This window comes from Poeciliopsis prolifica, unplaced genomic scaffold, assembly GCF_027474105.1.
Source record: "Poeciliopsis prolifica strain line A6 unplaced genomic scaffold, Auburn_PproV2 SCAFFOLD037, whole genome shotgun sequence".
NCBI classification, from domain to species: domain Eukaryota; kingdom Metazoa; phylum Chordata; class Actinopteri; order Cyprinodontiformes; family Poeciliidae; genus Poeciliopsis; species Poeciliopsis prolifica.
In genome coordinates this window covers 4,686,877-4,701,395 of record NW_026562412.1, presented here as the reverse complement: position 1 = coordinate 4,701,395, position 14,519 = coordinate 4,686,877, and the positions used below count along the sequence as shown (strand labels likewise).

The window sequence follows — 14,519 nt, the reverse complement described above, 5'->3', positions numbered from 1 at the left end:
GCAACAGCGCAGTACCACTCAAATGTGGCGCCACCATCAGGAGGTTTTTGAAAAGTCTCATTTTTTAAATCGCCAAAAAACTTCAACTTATAAAACGGTTGGTTGTTTTCAAACAAATGGAAAAACAAAAACATGTAAAAAAGTGAAATCTGGATAATAACATAAAACTGTGTGTTTGTTAAACGGCGGCGCTCACCCTTTGCACTTTGCGTAGTTTGGCTCCAGCCAGAGCTGCAGCCAGTCCTGAAGGCTGGACCCCAGGCGGGCCCCCGGGGGGGCCCCCACCGGCGGGCAGAGGAGGGGGCATGGGTGGAGGCACCGCCATGGGGGGCGGCGGGCCCGGCGGCGGCGGCGGGGCCGGCGGACCGGCCATGAGGGCCGGGGCTGGAGGCGGGGCCACAGAAAGCATCGCTGGGTGACCTGCAGACACGGGGCCACCTGGACGGGGTAAAGTTAGACTTCAGTAACGATGGACTGCGGGAGGGAAGACTGCTGATTTACTGCATGGAAACTATCTGAGAAGAGTTTTAATGTCAAATATACAATCAATATGAAAACTGGGAGGCTACAAAACAAAGTAACAGCAGGAAAACTTGTTTTTGTTTGCAAACTGATGGCTCAAAATATTAAAACAATGATGGGAATATCTCTTAATTTGGGTCTTTTTTGGTTTTATGTTTGTGAAAAAAGCTCCCAACTGTTACCTCAAGAAATTTAATAAGATACATCTAAATTCTTGTGAAAGTTTCAAAGTGTATTTTATCAATGTGTCCAGGAACTACAGATGGAATGCAGCAAAGCATCTCTTCTTTTAATTAAAGTCAGTATCTTTACACACTGTCCCTGCAAAAATAACTAATAAAAACTAGACACAAAACAACCATGGTTGGTTCGTTCCGTCTATATTTAGTCAAAAACTTCTCCATTTTCTGCTTGTTAGTTATGCTAACTATATTAGCTTGAGGAGAAAAACAGCTTGACTCTCAGAAAGGGAAGTATTGTGAATGACATTTCAATAAATTATTTTAAATTAGTGTTTATAAACAATGATTTTAAAAAATTATAGATTTTAATCATTTCCCCCCCCCTGATTCAACATTTTGAGACTCCCCATTGAAAACTAGTATTGGTTGATCGTCATATTATTTTCTGTTCATGATACTGTAACTTTATGCTTGTAATTTTATTTCATTTTATTTTCTCAGCGTGGGTCTAATACTCTGACGCAGTCATCACATCGGCGGCTTCGTAGCCAGTCTGTGATTTTGTTGTCGCTGGGCTGGATGAAGCGTTTTTAAGGGGAAACTTAAGCAGGTTATTTCTGTTTTAAAACAGAATCGCATAAAGAGCGTTTTACATCTCAAACCGAATTCTGTTTGGACTGTTTTCTTTCCTGTTCTGGTATGAATCTGCCATCTTTGTTTCTGCATCAAATGGCTTTGTTTTAAGAATGACCAATGGCTCCCTCTGCTGGTTGGCGGCCAAACTACAACACTAAAAGAAGGTCTAAGAGGACGTCATTAGTTACTCGATTGGGACTACTTTTGTTCTAATAAACTGTTAATCGACAATTTTTCAGCCGATTAACTTGTTCTATCCCTAATCCACACACACTCCTGTTCCAACCCAACACACACACCCACCCCCCACACACACACAGAGTGAAAACTCCTGTCACTTCCCTGCTGAGCCACTTCCTGCTCCTCTCCTCCATACTTACTGCTGCTGGCCGCGGGGGCCGGCTGGGGGACAGGGGAGGGGGTCTTCTTGGGAGAGCCCCCGTCTGACATGGCAGTGTAAGAGGGGGGCGAGGAGGATGAGGAAGATGAGGTGATGGTGGTGGGGGTCTGGGCCTGCTGGTGGTGCTGGTGTTGTTGGTGCAGATGCTGCTGAGAGTGGAAGGTTAACTGGTTCTGGGGGTGATGGTTGGGGCCTGACTGACCAATCAGAGGAGGGAGGGGGATCGCCTCGCAGTACTGCGGTGTGAGGGGGAGATGCTGGGAAAGAGGAGAGTAGGAATCGTCTGGCTGGCCGTTGGAGTGAGGGTGTGGCGGCTGACTGAGGCCCCCAACGGCAGGAGGTTCAAGGGGAGGGGGCTTCATCCTAGTGCTGACTGGTGGAAGTGGGTGAGCTACTGGGAGGACTGGCTGCGGGTGTAACCCCTGCTTCACTGGCATCATTACTGGAGGGGACGAGGAGGGTTGGGGGTACATCTGCTGCAAGTGGGAGGCAGACCAGGTGCCATGTTTGGGGGGGAGGAGGATGTCCTGCTGTTGTTGTTGCTGAAGGTGGCGGGCCGCCGTGGGAGGGGACAAGGGGATCTGACGGACCTGACGGCCCTGGGTGTTCACTCCTGTCTGGACTGGGGAAAAGGCAGAGGCGAGCGAGGTGGAGAGCTGGGACGACAGCTGGGCCTTGTCCCGAATGGCCCCCAACTCCTTCTCCTGAGACGGAGGAGAGGAGGAGGACGCCACACGGACATAGGAGGGAGGCAGTGTGCTAGCTCTGAACTGTCTGTACTCAGGAGGAGTGTCTGGGTGGGTGGGAGGGGTGGACACTTTATACTGGAGGGTGGAAACGACTGCGGCGGGCAAAAGGTGGGAGAGACAGAGAGAGAAAGAGATGCAGACGAAGGAGGGCAACAAACAAAGGAGAACAGAAAAGAGAAAAACGTGAGAATAATGAAAAGCAACTGAACATTCAAGCAAGTAAGATGAGAAAAAATCAGGAGCAGTCAAAAAACAGAAGCAAACAGCAAATAAGAAAGAAGCAAAATATTGTAAAAAAGAACAAGCAGCAGAATGCAACATGACTGAGCTATGATCGGAGAGCATGTGGCATTTCCCCCCAACGGCAGCTGGAAGAAAGATGGCGGTAGAGCATGTTGCAGGGGGAGGGGGGAGCACTGGTTTTACCATCCACACCAGGGACACAGGAGGATGTTTAAGGGTGCATTCACACCAGCCATCTTTAGTCCGCTTTAATCGAACTCTAGTTAGAATAGAAAGTCCGGTTCGTTTGGGGAGGTGTGAATGTGTAATCGAACCCTGAAGTGGACCATTCAAGCCAACTGCCTGGCCTAAAAAAAACTTGGTTTCGGTTCGATTAAAGTGAACTCTAGTGCGGTTTGAATGCCAAGCGGCCCGGAGAACGCTCCGAAAGCAGGAAGTGGACTGCAGCACATGGCATTCTGGGTAAATACAACCAAAACAAACGTCTTGTGCTAAAAGGAGAATTGACTCATGATCATTTTCCAAAGACAAAGGAGAAATCCTAGAACCTCTAAAATTTGATACCACTTCACTTTTATTTCCATTTTGTGAATAAGGAAGCTGCGCTCATGCATTTTTGTGTAATTTCCTGTAGTGCTTCTTGGTGCAGCGCCACCACAGGCAAGGAGGGGAATGGGTTTTTCAGTGTTTTGTTTTTTTTGACTGAGGGGAAAATGTAACAAATGTTGCAATTTTGGTCCCCAATCGAACCGAGTCTATCGGACTCTCAGGTGTGAAAACACCCTAAGTCTGTTGGTGTGGCTAAGAAGCAGACATGAACATTTATGTGTGCATGGATTGAAATAAAAAGCAGAAAGACTCAGGGAAAATTACAACAGAGCACAGCGGAATTCTAGGAACCTGTTTTATCCAGGAATTTCAGGTATTTCCTACAGGTGAAGTCATCTGTTTGCTTTGGAAACACAAAGAGAGCCTGACCTACTAAAGGGAAAACCAAACATGGGTGGGTAAATATTAATTAGCTCTTGTTCGGACTGTTTATTGGCAGATGGAGGGCGCTAGAAGAGTGTTTTGTTTGGATGTTTGAGCAGTGGGGATCACATAACACGCTCTGTTTGTTTTCACAGGGGGGTGTAGGCGTGTTTGCCGGAGCCTCACCTGATCCTGATGTCCGCCGCTCCCTCTCTTTGTGCGCCTGCATTTGATGTTGCTCCATCATCCTATCAAGTGCAAGGATGTCACTGCTCTGAAGAGCTGCGTTTGTGTTCAGTAAATTAAGCTTAATGATTCATTTGACCGCCTGCTGCCAGGTGGCCAGAGCTTAAACAATAACTCAGAAACTGATTACAAAACCTGAAAAAGATAAGTTTGATGCATTTTATTTCAATTTAATCACCTTTTTCCTATAATAGACCCCAAATCCTTTTTCTCATCATTTTGATCCCTTTAGCTTTTACCTCGGCTATCGGTTTCCATTACAATAAACTCATTTTGATCATGAGGAGCCACTTCATCCTAGTTAAAAACTTTTTATTGAAAAACATGAGTATTTTCAAAGTTAGCATGTTTAAAATTAAGCAAATTTATTTCCATAATTCCAATTTGCTCAATTTTATGGTCAATGGAAGCGCAGCTGATGATGCACTTCAAAAACACAAAATCTTACCAAGTAATTTTGTGTAGTTTGTCGTGCAAATGTCTTCGTACACCTGAAAAGAGACTGAAGTAACCTGCAGCTTTTCAGCAAGTTGTAGCAGCTTCTTTAAAGTTAATACTTCCTTAAAACGTATGCAATTCTAGTTCCACTGGCAGATTATTTCACTTGTAACCTGGGAAAATGTCTTATTTTTACTGATAATCTGCCAGTAGAATCAAGGAACTATTTACTTAAAACAAACTCCTACGTCTTGCTGAATGTACATGTAAGTTAGTATTTTTAAATTTAAGTGAATTAAGATATTTGCACCAGAAAATGGACAAAAATACTTTGTAAGATTTTGTTAGATCCTGAGTGAAAAACATGAAGCTAAAAATTCTCAAAAAGCAACAAGCAACTCATCTGTTCTTGAAAAAAATGCTTTAGTTTAAATTTTGAAAGCAAACACCCCTCTAATGCATGTAATTAGCCAGGAAACATGTGTCAAAATGATACATTATTCTCTTTATGTATTTACATGGCCTGATTTGAATCGTACCTCCTCTGAGCTTCACTTTCTTCTGAGGATGGACCATTTTGGCGCTGAACTACAGGACCTGAAAGACAGAAAAACATATTTTTAAACTAAAAACAAGCTGATTAACAGCAACAATCATGTCAACAAATAACATACAGTTGCCTTAGACTGTTGGGAAATATTTTATATAACCTTGTTATAAAATATCCAATCCAATCTGTTAACTTTCCAAACATTTTCAAGGTACGTTTTCAAACTTTTCCAGCACCATACTTTGGAGTTAAAAAGATACAAATTATACTAAAAAACAGTTTTCATTCATAATTATATGAGACTGTATATTAGTGTCATTTATAATGTATCTTAGTAATATTCTGCATTCTACAGCATGAAATAAATAAACTAAATTATTACAAAATTGTATGTTTTGAAACGTCTGTCTGGCCTGAGAACACAGCACTAATTGAACAAAAGAATCCATAACTTTGTTTACCGTATAAAATATAAAACAATCAATGAGTCATTGAGAAATTAAGAATATTAAATTCTTTACTTTGACACAATACAAACAAATCGAGTCAAGATAAATTAAATTCCTGCTCAAATAAAAGGATTAAACACAATAGATAAAATAAAATAAAAATCTGTTTTCACATTTAGACAATAGAAATAATTTTGGCAATTCTAACTGATGTAAAACAAGAAAAGTTTGGTCTAATTTAACTTTAGACAATGAGGAATATTTTTTTATCTGTATGAAAATATCTGGTTTCAAATGTAAATAACGCTTTCCAAATGTAGGCTTTTAATCAAATGTCGGTTGCACTTTATTACAAAAATGTTTAGTGTGAATATAAAGCACTTTCAAGGACTTTATACATGAATCAAGCACTTTCCAGGCCTCGTTTAAGTTAAAGTATTTTTAAGGATTTCAAGAACTACAATCAGCGTAAAACAGGCAGACAGCAGCTGGCACCATGTGATTTTATCCAAGCAGTTTCTCTACCGCAGGAATTTCAGCCTCAAACCACAGCAGAGAATAAACCAAAAACACTGGGACAAACAGGAACCCTGGCAATAATAAAGGAAAATGTATCCAAATTAAAATAAATAAAAAACCAGCTGGTGTTGAATGTTTTAGTCGCTCAGTTCAGCACACGCTGATTCTGAAGTGGCGATCAACAGGGGGTCGCTTGTCACGTATCACCAGAATACCAGTCATTAGACTCCAGCGCCCAGTGTGCCATCAGGATCCCCGCAGGGTGATATTTCCGTTCAGAGCGTCTGCAGAGTTAGCAGATACTGAGATCGTCTGTATTTAGCTGCATGTTTTCAACTCAGTGTCTCTCAGTAGTTTCAATTAACACCTTCTGCAATTTCATCTTCAAATACTGGATGTCCAAGAAAAAGAAAGATGGCAGTTTCTGGTCAGGCAGTTAATATTCTCCTCATTTAGCCAGGAAATAAAAAGTCGGATGGCGATAACATGATGCTGCCTCTGCCATGCTTCGCGTTGGGAATGGTGTGTTCACATTGCAAAACCACAAAATCTAACCAAGGGTTTTAGTTTTGGTTTCGAACAGGGCTGGACGATATGGCTGCAAAAGGTATCACGATGTCAGCATTTAATATAAATTGATATCCATAATTATTGATTAGTTTTTTCTTTTAAATCTGGTGACCTTTCCTCTGTCATTAAGTTTTCACTCAAAAATCAAACCAAATCTTTTCCCTGCTTTACATCAGATATAATTGGTTTTAAGTTATTTTTGAAATTCTTTTCTAAGTTATCTTTTATTAAAGTGAATGGATATATTTAGTAGCGACTTTTAAATTATGTCTTTATTCAAGCTTCTCACAACAGTTTGCTGTGATTTTGACCCATTCCTCCTGACGGAACTGGATCGGGTTTGAAGGTCACCGTGAAAATGTTCTCCTTTTTAGCTCTGTCCAAAGATTTATTGAAGGTCTGGAATAAAGTGATTGTCCCTCTCCAACCTGCTTAATGACGCCACAAATGTAAAACCAACTGACCAAGTTCGGTTTTGGTTGCTAGGTAACAGGCTGGGCTAGGCCGGGGTTGCTAGGTTACCATGACTCAACATTCCGCAGGTTTTTCAAATGGCTCATTTTCCAAACACCAACATTTAACTTCTTGGTAAGAAACAGCAGCGTAGGTTTTTCTTCGGGCTGTTTTTAAAAGCTGTGGAGAGTCAAATGAAACACAAAAACATGCATATTGTGATTTTTTTTTTTTTTTGTCACTTCGTAACGATTCGATTTGGTGCTAAGATTCAGCTTAATTTCCTTTCTAAGCTTTATAATGGCTGGACATTCCCATAGTGTTTATAGTTCCACATGATTATTTAAGCAGATAAATGGGGAACGTTCCAGTACCTGGAAATTGTACCCAGGGGTGAATCAAACGTGAGGCGGCCTGCAACTTTCTCCTAATATATTGACTTTAGATTTTTTTTTTACAAGTCATAGGAGGAAGCAGCATGTTTGAGTTGGTCCACAGATAAAACTTCTACATCAACCTGACATTTGCAAATCCGTGACACTGCAAAAAAACACCAAATCCTACCAAGTATTTTGCATAGTTTCATGTGTAAATACTGTAGTCCACTTGAAATAAGACAAAACTAACATTTCAACAAGATTGAGGAGCTTATTTAAAGTCAGTAATTCCTTAATATTGATAAGAAGTACTAGTTCCACTGGAAGATTATTTCACTTCTATATAACAAAACATTTTCCCATGTTTTAAAATAAATCATCTTATTTACTTAAAACAAGCTACTAGAAAATTACTTGTACATTAGTAAACTTGAAGTATGGAAAACCTGAGATATTTTCACTGGGAACAAGGCTAATAAATACTTGGTAATAGTTTGTATTTCCCAAATTGTTTAAACTAGTTGATTAAAACTTCAGATTTTTATGAAGGTTCTAAAAAAAACATAAAAATTCTGGTTATTTTGCAACCAGAAATAATTTAGGTAATGCTCACACTTTAAGAAAAAACTAGTATAATTTAAAGTCAAACAGCGAGGAGAATAAAAAACCTGCATGATCCATGTGAAACGCTCTCATCCAGAACATGGAAAAGGAACATATTCAATGTTTTCATGTTTTCTCTATAGCAAATCACTACCTGGAAACAAGTTCAATGCTTTTCCAAGCAGCTCAGCTGCCAATAAATCCATAAACATGTGTGGAAAATTCTGCTTTACTTGTAAAACTCCTCTGTTTAAGAGAATGCGGCTTTTTACTGTAGCACCTGGTCCAAAGGGTGAAGAAATAAATGTGCGGTCACACCAACGATTTGCTGCAATCTGTTTAATTTAAAAAAGTTACTTTTTTCTTGCCAAAGAAGAGTAGGAAACAATGTTAAATAATAAGTATGTATCTATTGGAAGCTGCTGCAGTAGCATGGCAAACATGCCGGATAGTCATGCAGGTTCTTCCTCTACCCAACATGACACTTACTGAGGATGATGACGGCTGAAGAAACCCGCCTGAGGTCACTGGTTGAAATCTCAGGAGTCAGCATGCCGGCCAAACGTCCTTAACTCCACAAGCTGCTAACAGCCAGCCGCTGCTGCCACTGCAGCAGCTTTCAACAGCAAACAGCTGGAGACGCATGACAGCATTTCCCATGGAAGGACACATGCACCGAGACGCAACGACGACGACGACAAAAAAAAAAGGTACGACATTTAGGCTCCACAAGAGATATTTTAGCAACCATCGGGAGGGTCACAAGAATGGGATAGAATGACAGTGCAGTAAAACACACACACACACGCACGCACACACACACTCTGAGTATATAAGTGGCCTGTAACCAGAGATGCTCTGAAGCTATCTGGTAAACTAAGAGTATGAGTAAGTTTAGCTGTAAATACACTTCAGGGTTTAAATTTATTTATTTTTGTTCACTGCACATGTGTAATAACTCTAAATCTGTGAATCACACAGCAGGTGGAAAAAATAGCTTTTCACCAGTTACAATATCTATAAAACAATATTTAAACAACTCTAAAGTTTAAAAAATACCTACACACAAAATACCTACTCACAAAAACACAAATAAAAGGCAACAACTCTCCTGCTCATATTGTTTGTTGGTGCTGGGATTACAGCCGCAGTACCTGACATCAACCAGCAGGGAGCAGTAAAGATCAGTCTAACTAACAGGTCATTTCTTTTACACTTCACTGAATTTACTGAATGTAAAAAATCTGACTAATAATTAAATAATTCACCTGAGTAGCATTATTAGGAAAAGGGCCTTCAAGACATTATCAAAGATAAAAAAAAAGTGATCAGAATCAGGAAATATCAGGGTATAAGCCATTTTGTCAAACCTTTATGCAGAGATTAAGAATGAAACTATCTAAGAAAATAAACACAATGTAATTCTGATAAACAGCATTGTTACTGCGTCATAGTGATTTACTATTGAGCAGAACAACTAATGCAGCTGTAACTAATTCAATGAATTATACTTTCCAACACAGCAGCATCAGTGATTCCCATGATTCCTTAATGTTACACAAAAAATCCCAAATCTGCAACTTCTAGGCCAACTTACTGCAGATGGTTCAAACTAAGTTAAATTAAAACTACAAAGCAGGTGAATTACATTAATAGATAACAACTATTTAAGAGTTCTCTCTTTTTTTGGCTTTTTTTCCAACTTAAAATGTGCTGATTACAGCATTATTTATGAGTTTAATTCTCATTAAAGTCGACTTCGCCTCACCTCCGCTGTCGGGGGAGCTGAGGACATTGAGGGCGAACAGCATGGCGTTGGAGAAGGTGGTGGCCTCCTCCTTACTGGCAAAGTTCAGCCCGTAGACCTGCCGAGCGTCCCGCCACTGATGGAAGGTCGGGGTGGCCTGGTTGTATTTCAAACCCTTCACTATGGAGTAGTTGATAACCACCTGAAAGAAAGAGAAAGACGTATGGAGATTTTATGGTGGATTCACATCAGCTCTGTTCAGTGCGCATTAATCCATCTCAAGTCCGTTTGGTTCGTACAGTGAGGTGTGAATACGTAATCGAACTCTGACACAGACCAAAAAAGCTGACAAAACCTCATCCTCGGTTCGGTTGAAGTGAACTCTGGTTTGGATCGAATCTTTATGTCCGGATAACACTCCAAAAGCAGGAAGCAGACTGCAGCGCAGGGCATTCTGGGAAAATCCAACCAAAACAAACGCAAGAGTCTCGCGCTATTGGGAGAAATGTCTCCTGGTCTATGACCACAGACAATAAAGAACTCTTACAACCACAAAAACACAAAGTCCTGACAAGTAACTGGCACTTCTAGTAAACTTTAAGGAATTATTGGTCTAAAATATGAAAGTTATGAAACTTGTGAGTTAATCTGAACAAAAAACTACTAGGTAAGATTTTGTGTTTTTATGGTGCAATTATTTGTGTTTACATTTGAGAAGAAAAAGGTCGCGCTCATGTCTTCTTCAGAGGTTTTCATGTAATTTCTGTCAGTGGTTTTTGGTGCGAGGGAGTGAACAGGTTTATTAGTTAGCTTGGGTAGTTTGACACAGTGCAGTGTGACAGCAAACCACAGCAGCTGAAAATGTAACAAATGTTGCAACTTTGGTCGCAAATTGAACCCGTCTATTGGACTATCAGGTGTGAAAACATGTAAAAAAAGAACATTATCTGAAGCTAAAACAAAGGATATGTGAAGCATGTAAGCACTGACTAGGACAAGCACAAGAACTGAACTGTGTGGTACACATAATCCAAATAATCATTTACAATTCAGCCAGCTGTTTGTTTTTAAACAAACACTTTACTTTTGTAACTGGCTGCTGTGTTTTGCGGTCAGTAAAGCCGGTTGGATGTGATGTCCAGGTGTCCCCTCACCTGCTGGTCCTGCAGTTTGACCCCCACCACTCTGAAGGTGTTGTTGGCAGTGTTGTGGTAGATGTTGATGCGGCTGAAGCCCTGCTGCCCCGGCTTGATGGGCACCCACTTCTTACTGGCGTCATCGTAGACCATCACAGAGGCCCTGGCCTGGCAGATGCTCTGCTCACTGGAGGAAGAGGAGGAAGAGAGGACGGTCCATGTTAATGTCTGGAATACAGAATATTTACTTTATTTGTCTCGGTAAAGCGCTGAGACATTACACTGACCCGTTGGGGGCTTTTTCCTGTTTCTGGGAGCAATAAAAGTTAATTATTAAAAAATTTCATGCCAATCCAAGGTTTCTCGTGAGTCGCACAAGCTTCTTGTTTTTAACCACTTCAGGAAAATTCAGATAGTTTGAATTCAGATATCAGATATAATTCAACGAGGGATGCAAGTTATTGATCAAAGCTGATTGATATTGTCCATCAACTAACGATTAAAATAAGGACATTTCTGAGCTTGAAAATTTGAAAGTTTGCTAGAAAAAATGCAGACATTTAAGATTAATCTTAGGAATTTACTAGAAAAAAACAGGAACATTTCCTTTGGCGGAAATTACTCCTTTTTACTCTAATACACAGTTGCAAATGTGCACACCACACTTTTCAGATTTGTATTAGTGAATGAAACTGAAAACTCAGTGAAATAAGTAGAAGTTTGTAGTTTCAATATGATAAAACATAGAATGTTGAAAGAGTTTGAGTTTCTGTCCAAAGTGCGCTGCAGTAGTTTGAGGTGAAAACTTTGAAGACATCATAACTGAAATATCAAAGTGTATCAAAGAAACGCTGCTCTGCAGCAAAAGCTCCATCTCAAATCTTTTTTCCCTTTTTTCAGCTGCCACATCGTCTCTCAGCTTCAAACAATTCAACAGTGATGATAAAGTTCTTCTGCTGCCTTTATCCGCTCTCAAAACAACTGGATGAATCAACTCAAGACGAAATCCCAAAGCAAGAGAACCAGTTTGACTCACACCAGCTGAAAACGGATAATTACTTCTAATAGTAAATGTTCAGAACGGCAGTGCATAAACTGAACGACTTCTGACATTAAGAAGCTCACCAATAAACACCAGATGCATAATTATTCCAATTCTCCAAAATGTTTCCAAGAAGTACATTTATTTCATTAAAAGATTAGTTACACAGGTGGATGCATTTCCAGAATTAAATTTCACCTACTTTGATGATTCTAAGCAATAACTCATGAGAACCAATACATTTACAGAATACAAAAATCTTAAGTTTTAGCTGCTGACTTGAATGTCATCCAGCAAACTTTTTGTGGGTTTGTCACAAAAGCTAAAGAAAATGCTTGATGCAGAAAGTTCAGTGGAAGGAAAAAGGAAAAAGCGTGGGAAAAAACGGAAATAAAACAGCTTTAAGATTATTGTGAAACTCATTTGGGAGAAATAACACAGACCAGCTGAAAGATAATTAAAACTAGTGGAGATTATTTAATAAATAAGAGTATTGATGCAAAATAAACCCTGTATAAACCCTTTCAGTACCTTTACTGTAGAGTGCATGGATATATTTTCAGTATTTCCACATACATATATATATATATATATATAGTGGAGAGACTTAAACTATATCAGTTTAAGTCGAAATTATAAACACGGGTATAAATGCTTGTAATATATCAATCTGTGTGATAAATGTATTTGTTTTTTAATTGAATAGCTGAAATAAATTAACTTTGTTATAATACTCTAATTTATTTAAGTGCACCAGTAAGTATTCATTCTTTTTTATCAGATTTTATGAGGAAATTTATTCCAAACTAATTTTAAGTGGAAAATAATGAGCAATCAGTGGGAAGCTAATGGATTAAAATTTTGTAAATGTTAAACAACGTGGGATTTCTGCAGATTTTGTGCTTCCTGCACAAATGCGAGTAGCAGAGCCTCTAATCGTGTAACAAACACGTCTCTCCACTTCAGAGACGCCGCAGACCACCAGAGTCAATCTGCGTGCGCGAAGGGAGGGGTGCAGGGAGGCGTCGACTCTCTCCTTACAAAAACAGCTCCTATTTCTGGAGCAGTTTAAACCGCCGAGCTGGAAGATGATGTAGAAAAGAAAGCTGAATGTTTTTGTCTTGTTCTGCTTTGTGCATTGCTCCATCATGATTAGGAAAGCAGAAAAAGAGGAACAGAAACGTGTAAGCACAGATTTAAAAAAGATAGATTTCACAACGTCTTATAAGTCCTTCTGCGTGTGACCTTGGTACCGACATTAGATTAGATCAGATTTGATCAAAATAAAAATCGAATCTAATCTTGAATCAGAGATCTAGAGGCTAATTCTCAGTCAACGTTAGGCAACATGGCAAAGACGAGTTGCAAAAAAAGTTTATTTAGAAAAACTTTAACGTGAAAGAGCTAAAAAAAAAAACAAAACAGCCTATTTGTCCTTAATACAGTTTAAACTTCTTAAAAACGGCAAAAATATTAAATATTTCCCCAAGAATTGACGTGGAAATACATTTTTCTATCAAATATGAATCATAGTTTTTAATTTTTAACACCTTAAAACTCATAATGTTTACAAAACTCTACAGTTTTTTAAATAAAATAAGTAAACACTGAAATAAGATCCAGAAATTACATTTACATTTGACTAAATCCTTTAAAACATTTATTAGGTCATGAAGTGGGTCATTCATTAACATTTAATTTGATGACTGATGAGTTTTTCCTGCAGCGTGAAATACATTAAAAAAAGATGGAAGAACCTTAAATCTAAAAAAAGTCAGCTTAATAAAAATTTTGTAAATATATATGTCATATTTAATTTTTTCCCACTTTAAAAAAAATAAATAAATAAAAACGGGATATTTTTAATATTTAACTCATTAAATGTCATTATGTTTACATTGTGCCATTATTTTAGTAGTAAAAAGAGAAAAATATAAAAATAATCTCCATAAAATTAATTTACAGGAGCATTCAATTATTACTATTATTATTATTAGGTCCTGATTTAAGTCAGTTATTTGCAGTAATATTGATTTTTATGGTTTATTATTACTATTGGCTGATAAAAAAAAAAAAACTTCACTCTTCATGCAAAAAAAAAATTAAAAACTGATCATAGTCTAAGATAAAAGTGGTATTTTGAGTGTTTTTTCATATATATATTTAATCATTTTACATTAATTTAAGACAATTTATGAGATCACAATTTTTCTACATCCATTAATCAAAGCCAAATTGAGCTAAGAATAGAAAAAAAGAGTGACACAAAACATCCCAGGTATTTCTTAATATTTAATTTAATGAACATGTTGGACTAACACACAAACTGGCCTGAAAAGGTCAATTCTGACCAGTGACATTAAACTAACTTGATGAATCAAACTGGTTTTCTGAGCTGCAGAGAGATTAAGACTGAAAACTGAAGGTCAAAGGTCAACCAGCTGTTCTTAAGGGTTTAAACTCAAAAACCACGTCTATAGATAGCAAGATTTTTACATGTAAAGTGTTTTCTTTAGTTGCACAACAGGACCTTTTTCAGATTACCTTGTTGTGACAATAAAACAAGATTTAAAACCATTTCCAAGTTGGAAGTTATGAAAAAATACAGAAATGAAAAATGTGTTATTTTTTATTTCTGTAATCATTCATTTCTCTTCCTGAGTTAAAACATTAATGTTGCTGTCT

The 14,519-nt window shown here is 38.5% G+C and overlaps 1 protein-coding gene across 5 annotated transcripts in view; it reads right to left on the bottom strand.

Moving 5' to 3' along the window:
• The window catches only part of evla (Enah/Vasp-like a), a 38,965-nt gene that overhangs the window by 5,472 nt on the left and 18,974 nt on the right, over window positions 1-14,519 (bottom strand). For 3 of the 5 annotated variants that reach the window (XM_055053249.1, XM_055053248.1, XM_055053247.1), the window contains exons 2-7: window positions 10,811-10,979; window positions 9,678-9,858; window positions 4,928-4,985; window positions 3,891-3,952; window positions 1,721-2,581; window positions 197-438 (exon numbers count right to left, since the gene is read on the bottom strand). In XM_055053249.1, coding sequence (XP_054909224.1) covers window positions 197-438; window positions 1,721-2,581; window positions 3,891-3,952; window positions 4,928-4,985; window positions 9,678-9,858; window positions 10,811-10,979 — 1,573 coding nt within the window. Of the gene's footprint in view, window positions 1-196; window positions 439-1,720; window positions 2,582-3,890; window positions 3,953-4,927; window positions 4,986-8,398; window positions 8,589-9,677; window positions 9,859-10,810; window positions 10,980-14,519 lie in introns of those variants that run through there. The other 2 variants (XM_055053251.1, XM_055053250.1) reach the window with 2 other exon arrangements.